This window comes from Sciurus carolinensis, chromosome 15, assembly GCF_902686445.1.
Source record: "Sciurus carolinensis chromosome 15, mSciCar1.2, whole genome shotgun sequence".
In the NCBI taxonomy this organism is placed as follows: Eukaryota; Metazoa; Chordata; class Mammalia; order Rodentia; family Sciuridae; genus Sciurus; species Sciurus carolinensis.
In genome coordinates this window covers 32,230,604-32,243,599 of record NC_062227.1, presented here as the reverse complement: position 1 = coordinate 32,243,599, position 12,996 = coordinate 32,230,604, and the positions used below count along the sequence as shown (strand labels likewise).

At 34.9% G+C, this 12,996-nt stretch overlaps 1 protein-coding gene across 1 annotated transcript in view; it reads right to left on the bottom strand.

Annotated features, from left to right (window-relative positions):
- The window catches only part of Mib1 (MIB E3 ubiquitin protein ligase 1), a 126,649-nt gene that overhangs the window by 93,467 nt on the left and 20,186 nt on the right, over positions 1-12,996 (bottom strand). Inside the window, 3 exon segments of the mRNA XM_047526253.1 lie at positions 1,190-1,294; positions 8,394-8,523; positions 11,418-11,589. Of these exon segments, the coding sequence (XP_047382209.1) occupies positions 1,190-1,294; positions 8,394-8,523; positions 11,418-11,589 (407 nt within the window).

The window sequence follows — 12,996 nt, the reverse complement described above, 5'->3', positions numbered from 1 at the left end:
TTCTTTGGTGCTGGGGCTATAGCTCAGTGGTAGTGCTCTTGCTTAGGGTTTGATTCCCAGCACCACACACACACGCGCACACACACACACACACACACACACACACACACACAAAGAATTCTTTGAAGGGGAATACATTCAAAATTTAAAAAATGAAAAGTCAGGCATGATGGCACATGCCTATAAACTTAAGTACTCAGGAGGCTCAGGCAGGAGGACTGCATGTTCAAGGCCAGACTGGGCAATTTAGTGAGGCCCTATCTCAAAATAAACAATAAATAGCTAGGGTGTAATCATGCCCCGGGGTTTAATCCCCACTACCAAAAGGAAAAAATGAAAAAAAATATATGAAAAGTATTAAAATTTCAGCATTAAACTCTATAAAATTAAATAGCTAAGTCAATGTCTGAACAAAGGTCCATGAACTGCAAAAATATAGGGTGATCCACTGAATAAAGATCCTTTATTCTCGTAAGCATTTAGGTAATTATAGGTGTTTCTCAGCTATTTCTAATTGTCAACTCTATACTTTTAAAAAAATCCTTAAAAATAATTTCCACACCTACTATAACTAATACTTTTATCAGCTACAGAATACAAATGCACTATAAAACTTCATTCTAATCCTGTCTTCCAGGTCTATGCCAAGGATTGGTCTTTTATAGATTATTTTAAATCTTTTTTGTATCAATCCCCATTAATACAAGAGAAATATCTTTTTGATAAATTTTAGATTTACATTAAGATGGGATCAATTGGGCTGGGGTTGTGGCTCAGTGGTAGAGCACTTACCTGGCATGTGTGAGGCACTGGGTTTGATTCTCAGCACCACAAATAAATAAATGAATAAAATAAAGGTTCAATGACAACTAAAAAAATATTAAAAAAAAAAAAAAAAAAAAAAGGGATCAATCAGCTCTACATGATCAATATATAGAAAGAAGCCCAAACATTTATTAAGGGCAAAACTCATATTTACTATTCAATAGTTTAGATAAACATAGTAAAAATACAAATGTCTTACAAGTTTATTAAATTCTCACTTTACAGAATTCCTTCTTATTGCATGTTCATGATTCAGCTGACCATATTATAACAGAAGGTGATGAGAAAGTAGCACAACAAGGACTACTATTTCCATTCTTTTACCCTTCTAGCACTCCATCTGTTGTAGAACTTTACTACTTACCATGCCCTCAAAACCAACTCGGTAGAGGTTCTTAGCACCATTATCCCAGAGAACATATGCTGCACTATGTGGGCTTGACGCACTCCAATCTTGGATTTCCGTTACCTAACCAAAGTTTTGGAGAAAAGAACTTTTTAAAAGGGGTAATAAGACATTTTTCTTTTAATTGTTATTTTTAAATCTTGAAAATTGTTTCCCCTATTGACTATATAACACAATCATAAAAAATACTTATTTGCTCTTGTAAGCACAAGGCCCTGGGTTCGATCCCCAGCACCTCAAAAAAAAAAAAAAAAAAAAAAAAAAAACTTATTTGCTAAATATATCACTTCTATTAAGATATTAAAAACATTTTTCCAGAATTATAAGGTAATTTCTTTAACTGATGTAGAAATTTTAAGTTGGAAGTGTAGTGATTATAGTAATAGATTATCAAACAATAATTTGATGAAAAATTTTAAATTTTTACATTATTAAGAGGTTTTTTTAAAGAACAATATATTCTTTTAGGGCAATTACTCAATACAAAATCTTAAATCTTGATAAAATATCCAAAATCTTAAATCTTTGACAAAATATCCATCATGATCCTGCTCTTTGGTTAGCTAAAAATTGACAAGCATAAAAGAGCCTCAGCAGCAATGTTAAAAAAGAACTTGAGTTGCTTCTTTCTGCAGCAGTATACCTCAGCTGACCCAAATAAGCAGGCCAACAAAGGTAGAATAAAGTCCCTTCAATGAAAACCCAGATACCACTTTAAGTCCCCCAATCCAAACAAAATGATTCTTAAACTTACTTCATTAAAATACAAACACATACACACAGGAGTTGCCAATTGCTTATGGGCCTAGAATCAAGTACACAAAAAATGATATAGAGCAAGCACCAAACTTGGGCATTCTCAAGTATATCAGTCTACGTAGGCGGTTGTATACACACAATTCAGGCTACTTTTCTTCATTTTGATACAAATAGCCACCTTACCTAAACTTAAAAACAAACCATTACTTTTTTTTCTTCGAGGTTAGGAATCAAACCCTTACCATCCAAGCCATATTACAATTTTAAATAAAATATATAATGACCTTTCTTTTTTGTCTAGTACTAAAGAAATATATAGTTTTGGCCAGGCACAGTGGCTGGCACATGCCTGTTAATCCCAGCTGCTCAGGGCGCTAAAACAGAAGGATTCCAAGTTCGAGGCCAGCCTGAACAACTTAGTAAAATCCAGTCTTAAAATAAAATATAAAAAGATCTGAGAATGTAGTTCAGTGGTAGAGCACCCAAGTTCAATTATGAATACCACAAGAAAAGGAACAAGGGAAGGGAAGGGAGAAAAAGAAAAAGAAAATTATTTTGTAAACTAGGTATTTAGTGGTACTTTTGTAGAAATAAAAATGTTTTATGTTTAAAATCTAATGAGTCATTTGAGAAACTTTTTAAATTGTTAGTGAGATCATTTATTCTTTCAGAGTTTAAAATACATTACAGATGATTAAAATGCAGCATATGTAGGGGCCGAGGATGTAGTGCAGTGGTAGAGCCCTTGCTTAGCATGCATGAGACCATGGGTTCAATATGCATATAATGTGACTGTATAGAGGGAATAGAGGGGTGGGGGGGAAGGAAAAAAAATATAACGGAATGAATCAAACAACATTACCCTATGTAAATTTATGATTACACAAAGGGTATGCCTTGACTCCATGTACAAACAGAGAAACAACATGTATCCCATTTGTTTACAATAAAAAAAAAATGCATATAATGTAAACTTTAAAGAAAAAAAAAAACAAGAAATTGATACCCACGCAATTATTACGCAGTCTAAGGGGGAAAAATATCACCAGTACTTTTATTTTCTTGGGTTTTTTTTTTTTTAGAATTTCTTTTTATTTTTAGTTATAGATGGACATAAATACCTTTATTTTATTTGTTTTTTTTTTATTGTGGTGCTGAGGATCCAACCCAGTGCCTCCATGTGCTAGGCAAGCGCTTTCCCGCTGAGCCACAACCACAACCCTCATCAGTACTTTTCATGTCTTCTTTGTAAATCTCAACAATTCCACTCTCTTGCCCCGCAACATCCATCCTTAAGAGTCCATCACTGCCTTGCTTTACTTCATGATTCTGCTTTGCTTCCTGATTTTGCTCAATTAACCATTAAATAATCCTTCATAGTAATGCTTCGTGAAATGTGCAATCTTTAGCAAAAAAAAATTTCCTTCTATTATAGTAAGATTCTACTTCATTATTTTTAAAAAATGTGCTTTCTTAAATAAGTCTGAATTTTTTATAGAAGGACAAAAAATTATTTGACTAGCTTAAAAACAAAACAATTCTTATTTTAATCAAATTCAAGCTAAATTTCAAATTAGTTGGGATATAAGCAAGTTCATTAGTCTATTCTGAATCATTAAATGAAATTCTTTCATTAGTTAATAGTTGATGTGACTTATTACTGACAGAGAACAAGCTGAAGGCATTTAAAAAAAAAAAACTAGCTATGTTTTACTTCCCATTTCTGATTAAGAAATACATACAGGGGACTGGGGATGTAGCTCAGTGGGTAGAGTGCTTGCCTCGCATGCACAAGGCCCTGGGTTTAATCCCCAGCACTGAAAAAAAAAAAAAAAAAAAAAGAAATACATACAGGGTGTCTGCTAAAATCATTATAAGGTTGCTGAGAAACTCTATAAAGAATTAATCTAACATTACTACTAAATAAAGATAATCAGACTTTATATGTCCATAATATGATGCAACAGAAAATACATAGTATGGTTGTGAGTTAAACATGCCAAAATAAAACTGGACCCAAATCTACTTAAGTCTCTAGATCTAATAACTAATTTATATAGGAAATACAAGAATTCAAAGAACATAACATAAATAATCAATCAAATATAAAGAACTTCTTTCTTAAAACAATAAAATGGTACTTATTTTTAAAAGGCTGATAATTGTTAATGTTGGGTGGTAAATGTATGACAATTAGTTATGCTATTCTTTTCTACTCTGATATATGAGATTTTCCATAAAAAGTGTTTTAAAAAGAAATATAATCTTATGTACCTATATGAAATACTTAATTGATACATATTCAAAAAGATCTAGAAAACAGGAGATGGGGGTTGTGGCTCAGGTAGAGTGTTTGCCTAGCATGTGTGAGGCACTGGGTTCAATACTCAGAACAACATAAAAATAAATAAAATGAAGGCATCGTGTCCACCCACAACTAAAAAAAAAAAAAATTTATAAAACAAAAATTGCCTTAAAGTATTAACATGGGTAGAAGTATTTAAGAACACCTTTAAAAATAATCAATAGGATTTCAGGTTTAGTTCATTGGCAGAGTATGTGATTAGTAAGTCTGAGGACCTAGGTTCAATCCCCAGCACTGTAAAAACAAAACAAAAACACAAAATTAATGAGTGGTATAAAGCAGGCAATTGGGATAGAACTGTTAGTACTGAAGAGAATGGTTAAATTAATGATTTTCATTCACATACACAGGCAAGAAAAGTCAGATCATAAAAATTAAAATTGGTCTTCAAACATATAAAATACATAAAATATGTAACATATAAAAATATACCTAAATGATGTTGCCCAGAAGGTTTTTTTTTTTTTTTTTTTTTTGGTACTGGGGATTGAACTCAGGGGCACTCAACCACTGAGCCACATCCCCAGCCCTATTTTGTATTTTATTTAGAGATAGGGTCTCACTGGGTTGCTTAGCACCTCACCATTGCTGAGGCTGACTTTGAACTCACAATCCTCCTGCCTCAGGTCCCCAGCTGCTGGGATTACAGGCTTGCGCCACTGCGCCCAGCAAGATTTTTTATTATATGAAGCTCCTTTACTCAAGAGTCACATGTGCAAGATGGTTTCAGTTATTTTTCCTCATTTTGTTCTTAAAATACAACATGTGTTAAATCATAACAAACCAAAAATGTAATACTGATGACTAAAAACCTCAAAAATGACTTACTTTTTATCCCCCCCCAAAAAAGTGCCAACATAGCAAATCCTAAAAAACTTTATGTGGTTTCAAACGTTAACAGCAACTGCCTTCGAAAGCCAATTAAAAAAAAAAAAAAAAAAATGACTTCCAATTCCCTGGCCACACAATTAAGTGTGGGGAAGACTACAAATCACTTTTCAGGAAAAAAAGCATTAAAAATTTAATTCTCATGCAGTCTTTCCAAAAGAAGTTACTCTTTGTGTGCTCTACCAAAACAGACAGCAAGCTAAATAAAATGATATAATAGGGGTATAAGGAAACAAAAGATGCAGCCAGGAAAACGGCAAAGCATTCACTGTAGGATATCAAAGGGAGGTCCCGAGATGACTGCTGGGCACCAGGCATAAAGGTAACACATCCATCCAGATTGTAGCCACATCTAGACAAGCTGAAGGCTTTTACTATCAAGAGTTCCACTGCCACTATATCACTGACCTAAGAATACAATGCCTAAGTGAGCCTTATCCACATCTCAAGTGCACTTGGCTTATTAGGACTGTGCAATGACATTCCCACTTGTCACCATTCCCTAAGGAATGAAGTCTCACACCTACACCACTCTTCACCCTCTGGTGAATATTCTGCTTTAACCTACAGATGGGCTATAGTAAGAAGTAGAAGCAAAACATACATAGCAACCTATCCTCTTTGAAAATATTCCTGCCTGATTCCCAGCACCTAGTCCTTCTTTGCTGCCTGATGTTCTGACTATATTGAGCACTATGTTCCCAGAACTCATGAATGGCTTTGCCCACTGACTGCCCCAGAAGGGCTCTCTTATAACTCCCAGCAACACTGAGGCAAAATAGGTTATGAAGACTCTAATCAGTTCATATTCTCCTGGGAGCCTTCATCTAAAAGGAGCAGTTCTGTCCTGTTCTTACTACAGTTAGATTTGTGCTTGCTACTTGGTTTTTCAAAATTCAAATACCTGTAAGGTACAACACAAAATGAAAAAGAGAAAGAAAAACAAGAGAATGATGAACACCAATTAAGGATATTGGTTACCTTAAGAGAGGGGTGCTATAAATGAGATAAGACTTTTAAAAGTATTTATTCTACTTCTTAATCTGTATATTGAGGACAATATAAGCTTTTACATACATTTATTTTACATACATATATTTATACAATATAAGCATTTACATACATCCTTAAGCTTTTACATACATTTTATACATTCTTTGGTATAAGTGATACATGACTGTTATGAATGTGATAGAGGCTGTTCACCACCAAGGTGCCTTGCTCAGAAGGAGTGCAGAAAGGGGCTCATGTCCACCAGAGCTTCATTTGCTAGGACGTATGTACTGGGGCATCCCAAAAGGGATGCCTTACCTCTACCACCAACTTGCCAAGCATGTCCCCTTGGCAATCCACCCATCCAAAATTGGATGGTCAAGCCTTTTCCAAATTCACACTGCTCTATTATTCTTTTAAAAGTAATACTCTTCTCAAACTTGAGTGTGTATACAAATTACCTAGGGATCTTGTTTAAATGCAGACCTGGTTTAGAAAGTCTAAGAAACAGATGTATTATAATTAGCTATCACATTTCTAACAAGCTGTGATAGTAATGCTGCTGTCCACGCACCATACTACATTCATAAGAATTTAGAATGTTTTATTTCTCTCACTCCTAACTAGAATATAAACTTAAGGCAGGTAGAATTTTGCTTATTACTGTAGCCTTGGTGGCTTCCAACAGAACCCTGCACATCATAAGTACTCAATAGTTTCTTAAATAAAAAGTGTTTCCCTAATAAAAATAAAATACATCTGTCTGACTTCCAAGTATTAAAGACATTACTATTTAAAGTTAAATAAAACTACTCTGAATTTAGAAAATTATTTGAAAAAAAAAGTTTAAGAATCTGAAATTCATAAGTATGTACAAAGCACCAAGTCAGTACAAAAGAGGCTTTCAAGTTCCTGTGAAGTTTCTCAGGAAAGTCTTTAAAATCATTCTTCAATGTAAAAACAATTTTTTCAAAAAGGTAACAATGGAACTGATGTGATTGACATGTAAGTCTCAAATGTGAAATGCTACTCATCTTGTATATCTAGCATAACACAGAACATACTCAGTATCTGTTAACTTATTGAACCAATGAATTAATATCAGACAAAGGAACATGAGATCCAAAATACATACAACCAACAACTCACTCACCCAAACATCTCTAGTATTCCACCCCAGCTGAACAGGTCATACAAAAAACTCCCTTCAGAATAACTGCAATGACTGACCCCCAGGCAGCTCTCCTTCTTCTGTGACCTGAGAAGGGTAACAGAAGCCAGTAGAGGGGATAACCAAGTAGTTGTCTAATGGCTCGGGTGTAGCTCAGTGGTAGACTGCTTGCCTTCAATTCCTAGCCAATTTCTTTCTTTTTTTTCTTTTTTAAAGAAAAAAGGAGCCACCTGTTGCCCCTCGGAAACAACCCTTTGAGGGAATGGACTATAACACACTTCTTTCTTTCTCTCCCTTCCCTCCCTCCCCTTCCTTTCATTCATTCTTTCTCTCTCCCCCTCACTTTCTCCCTCCCTCCCTGCCTGCCCCTCTCTCTTTCCAATGCTAGAGATCAAATCCAGGGTCTCACACATGCTAGACACTGAGCTGCACCCCCAGTCCCTCAAATGAAATTTTAACAACAAGGAAGTCAAGAGCATGAGATCCCCTTAGGGAGGATGGCCCCAAGTAGGAGATTCAGAAAGGCATTCTGGGCAATAAAATAGAACATGAAGCCTCAGAGAAAAAGGTAAAACCTATCTGGGCAGAATCCCAACAACTCGGGAAGACTGCAAGTTAGAGGTCAGCCTCAGTCACTTAGCAAGACCCTGAGCAACTTTGTGATACCCTGTCTCAAAATAAAAAATAAAAGGGCCAAGTATGTAGCTCAGCGGTAGAGCATCTCTGGGTTCAATTCCCAGTACCAAAATAATAACAATGATAATAATAAACAGTGGTCTGCCATAAAGAAAATAAATAAATAAAAGATAAAACCTATCTAACAACCTTCTCAAGGAATACCAACACTTACAAAAGAGCAGGAACAATCTGTTCTCTTCCAGAAAAAGAAGAAATGATTTTAAAAGTTGTTACTGAATAGACTAGAATAGACTGAATAAACTACTGAATAGTCTAGAATGCATAAGGAATTAAGAAAAATGCTGTACCTTTCCCCTACGCCCATTTCCTCCATCTTGATCTTCCCACTGCCAGTCCACTCCTCGTACCACTCTGGCACCTGCAAAGATTCCTCTGGCTGTAATCTTCTTAGATTTTCTACGAGACTCTAACAAAACCCTAAAAACAAAGGTATTTAATTAAATTTATATAGAAATGGGTACTAATTTATGCATAAAAGGACTTACACAGGTATGAAGTGTATCACACTCCTTAAGAGAAAAATAACACTATATTATCTATTTTACAAATGAGGAAATGTGAGTCTCAAAGAAGCTAAATAATTTGCCCAAGGATACAAAAGTTAAAAGGAAATGGAATCAAAATATGAACCCGGTATGATCACTTCTGGGTATCACTATAGTCTTCACTGTTTTACAGGTGGCAAATAAGATTCCTCTACAGCTACCACACAAATAATATAAATGAGGGCCTAAGAAAGGCAGCACTATAGTGATAAATGGTAAACAGTACTTGGCCTCATACTTCACAAGACAACAATTGATGGCAGAACTCTGGTCAACTCACTAGACAACTTTTAGTTAACCCAATGTCTAAAGGGTACACCTCTGCTTCAGTACTGTTGCCAAGAACAAATGTAAGCCCAGTACTGACAGTCTTCTGGGCATGTGTGTGTTTTAATAATCCATAAAAGGTTAGCAACATTTTAAAAATTTGAGTGTATACCAGCAAAAAAAATCTGTGACCTGGATTTGACCTACATTATACTGCCTCCAAAGTAGTGTATACTTATAGAACTATGATTATAGACTTTGAAAAAGATTTTGCACTCTACTACCTGGACCAGCTTGTTTCTCTAAGGCCATCTACCCCTTATTCTTCTATACCCTTCTCATTCAAACACTCAGAAAAGTTTGGGGATTTTTTGTTTTGTTTATATAATTTTATGTAATTTTTCTATTTCTGGAATGTCTTTATTATTCCTTATTTTTAATTATAAGCAAAAGACAAAAATAACTTGTTCAGAATTACTCAGTTAATAAAGGACAGAACCACAGTGATTTGTACTGAAAAGGTTTGACTGAAAAACTGATTTACTGCCAGGCCAGGTGGCACACACATAAAATTTCAGTGACTCAGGAGGCTGAGGCAGAAGGATCCCAAGTTCAAGGTCAGCCTCAGCAAATTAGTGAAGCACTAAGCAATTTAGACAGATCCTGCATTAAATTTTTTTAAAAACAGGGAGGGGCTGGAGATGTAACTCAGGGGTAAAGTGCCCCTGGGTTCAATCCCCAGTAACCCCCATAAAAATAAAAACATCAATTTATCTATTCCTTCTTCTAGCTCTCTTTCTATCATTGGCTGTGTTCTTGCTCCTATGCATTAACTGTAACTACATAAGAAGATTGCATCACTATTAATACTCTACACATTGCTCCTAAAATATCTAATACATATCTCTACCACAGTCTAAAATAATATGTGATAATTATTGTTGATTCATTGTTTCCTTTAAATTGTGAACTCCTCAAAAATATTGCATCTTGACCACACTGTTCTGCTATCCACCCAGGCTTGGTTAAGTGCTCCTAATCCAGATGATCCATTAGCAAATGATGCAGCAGAGCAGTGGAAGACCAACGAAGCCCAAATCATAGAAATAGCTAGAGCATGTGGAGCATGGACTAGGCTATATGCCATGAATAATATTTAAATCGATCCAATCATCAAGTATGCATCACTTCTCCTGTTCTGCCAAGACTGCTTCCTTTTTTGGTTGCATTTAATGGATATATTCTTAATAGAAACATTACAGAATAAAAGCCCAGACATCTTCAGTCCTTTGGTGATTAAATGCACATTAGCAAATCTATGTCTTGTCCCGATTTGCTGTTATAAAGCATGAGCCAAGGCTAGAAGTATCATCTTGATTGTTGTGAACATTTAAAAGTAGTGGCATGGTTTAAATATAAGCACTGTGAATGAAGGTAGTTGTCAGTGTTAGCTGCCAGGGATATGGGTGTTTATTTTATGGTTTGTTTTCCTTGTTTTTGTTTTTTTGTTTTCAGGGGAAAGGGAATTTTATTTTAACTTTATGGGTTCCTTTCTTCCCCCTTTATGGTGATCTAACTGTACTGGTTAAAAGGAGCTAACCAGTTCTTTAGAATATTTTCTCTAGCCAAGTCTAATTTTATTTAGACTCTGTAGACAGACAAACTTGATTGCTTAAATCAAAATGGGAACATTAAACAAACATCACAACCCTCACTAATAACACTGTGACTCTGCTGTCAGGTATAGATTCTCCTCTTCTAAAAAAGAAAAATCTTGTGACCATTTTGTATGGCTTGTCTGTAAACTTCTGTAAATCTTATGTTTTAGTAAAGTATTTTTTGTTATTCTAAAAAAAAAAAAAAAATTCTGCATCTTATTTATGTTCAAATCTTCACAAAAATAGTAGTTGTCATGTGGTCTTAATATGTGCCTGATTACTCAATCAATGGGCCCTAGGGCAATTAGAATAGAAAGCAGACAAGAAGGGAGGAAGGATGGATTGTATAGAAGAAAATGAGGAGTGGGGAGGGGTGAGGAGAAGGAAAAATAACAGAACGAGACAAACATCATTCATTATCCTATGTACAAGTATGATTAAGCAAATGGTATGACTCTATTTCGTGTAAACCAGAAAAATGAAAGTTGTACCCCATTTATGTACAATGAATCTAAAAAAAAAAAAAAAAGCATAGTGAGAAAAAAATAATCAACCTCTCTTGGATTGCCTTTGAATTTCCAAATAATGAGTGATGCCAAGTATCTATGCTAGAAAATGAACTGCTCAGATTATCTCAGAAAAAATAAACAGTTCCATCTTCCTAGAGTCGTCCTCTTACTTTTCAGCAAACCTAGTCCATGTCTACCCATGTCCATGTTATATGCTACCTACTGATATTAAATCAGCTGTCAGAAGTTATTTTCTAATCCTATTTTTAAGGCTGACTAGTAGTCACAACAAGGAGACACAACTGGAAAAAAAAAAAAATTGTTTCCCCTACCGTTCACTTCCTGGTGTAGTAATTCTATAAAAGCGATGCCTTAAATGGTGTTTATCTCCATGATAACAAACTGTGCACAAATCATAATTTGTACATTCTGCACATTTCCATCGAATGCCAATGATTGGTTGTTGGCGGCAGGTGTCACACATAGTTCCATCATGCTTGATGCCTATTGAAATAAAGATATATGCTTACATTATTTATATTAAATATGTATTTGCATATTATTCAAGAGAAAAAAAATAATAGTACATCATTTTACAAGGTATTTAATCAAGTAAGGAGAAATTCCACTTACACCACATAGTTTCAAGATAAAGAGATCTAAAATATTTTAATTTAATTATAATACCAATTACAAACTAAACATGTTCTCTCCTTTCCCATTCATTAGGAAGAGCACAATTCAGGGTTCAATCCCCAAGAATACGAAAAAACAAAATAAGGATCCCAATTTCTACAGTAAAACTTACTTTCCTCTGATCCATAAAATGAAACTTAGATTCAATGTAGAGAAAAAAGGAAGAATCTTTAATGACTATGTAGATAGTATAGACTACAAAACTCAAAAAACATTCTTTGGAAGAATCTCAAACTGTTCTCCAGATAAACAATTACCCCCCAAAAAAAGACAATCTCATCTTCATGATATGGAAACAAACTATCAATTTAAACATTTACCCATAGGGGATTTTCTTTTCCTCATAAACAACTAATTCTAGAAAATAATTAGCAAGTTTCCCTGCTTAAGGGAAAACAATACACCATGATATGGGATCTTCCCCCAAAAGGAAAAAGAAACACTTGGTAAAATGACTTCCACTAAAACTGTTCACACAGATGGACGAGACAGATGTTAAAACTATTAAAAGATCCCTATACAGTAATGAAAATAACTTTCATTAGGGTAATAGAATTGGGGGTAATATTCCTTTACTACTTAGTGATATTAACACCATTTGTTCATAAATTAAAACTAGAATTTTTTTAAACACTATGTGGCTTTTGAACCTCAGTTATCACCACTTTAAAAACATATCCCAGATGGTCAAGCTCAAGGCTATATTACAAATACAACAGTGACACTCTACTAGATTAAAGTTCTGGTTCTGTCAATAACTGCTGGCATCAGATCTGCTATTTTGCTGCCACCATTATTCTGCTCCCCCACACCACTTTACAACCCAGATTGTTAGCCTGTGAACTCCCTAGCCAGTAATCAGTCCAGATTGTTAGCCCTGCAAACCTCCTCGCCAACTATTGGCCCGGTGTTATTGGTCCATTGCAAAATTCCACTACTTAATAGTTCCCCTGCCATTTTCTCTCTCTCCTCCTGGCTTTCACTCTCTCCTTTGCGTTTTCTCTCTTTCTCTTTCTCTCTCTCTCTCTTAACCTGCAGGGAGACACTCTGCCTGTTCGCTTAATAAAATTTCTTGCGTGAGTTCCCATGTGTGGAGTGGTTTCTGGGTATTTGATACCCCTGAAGAAGACACTATAACTCAAGTACCTACATATAAAATAATGATATTTCAAAATAACTGCAGATGGATAGTGGGAAACTAAGTGAGATTTAGAT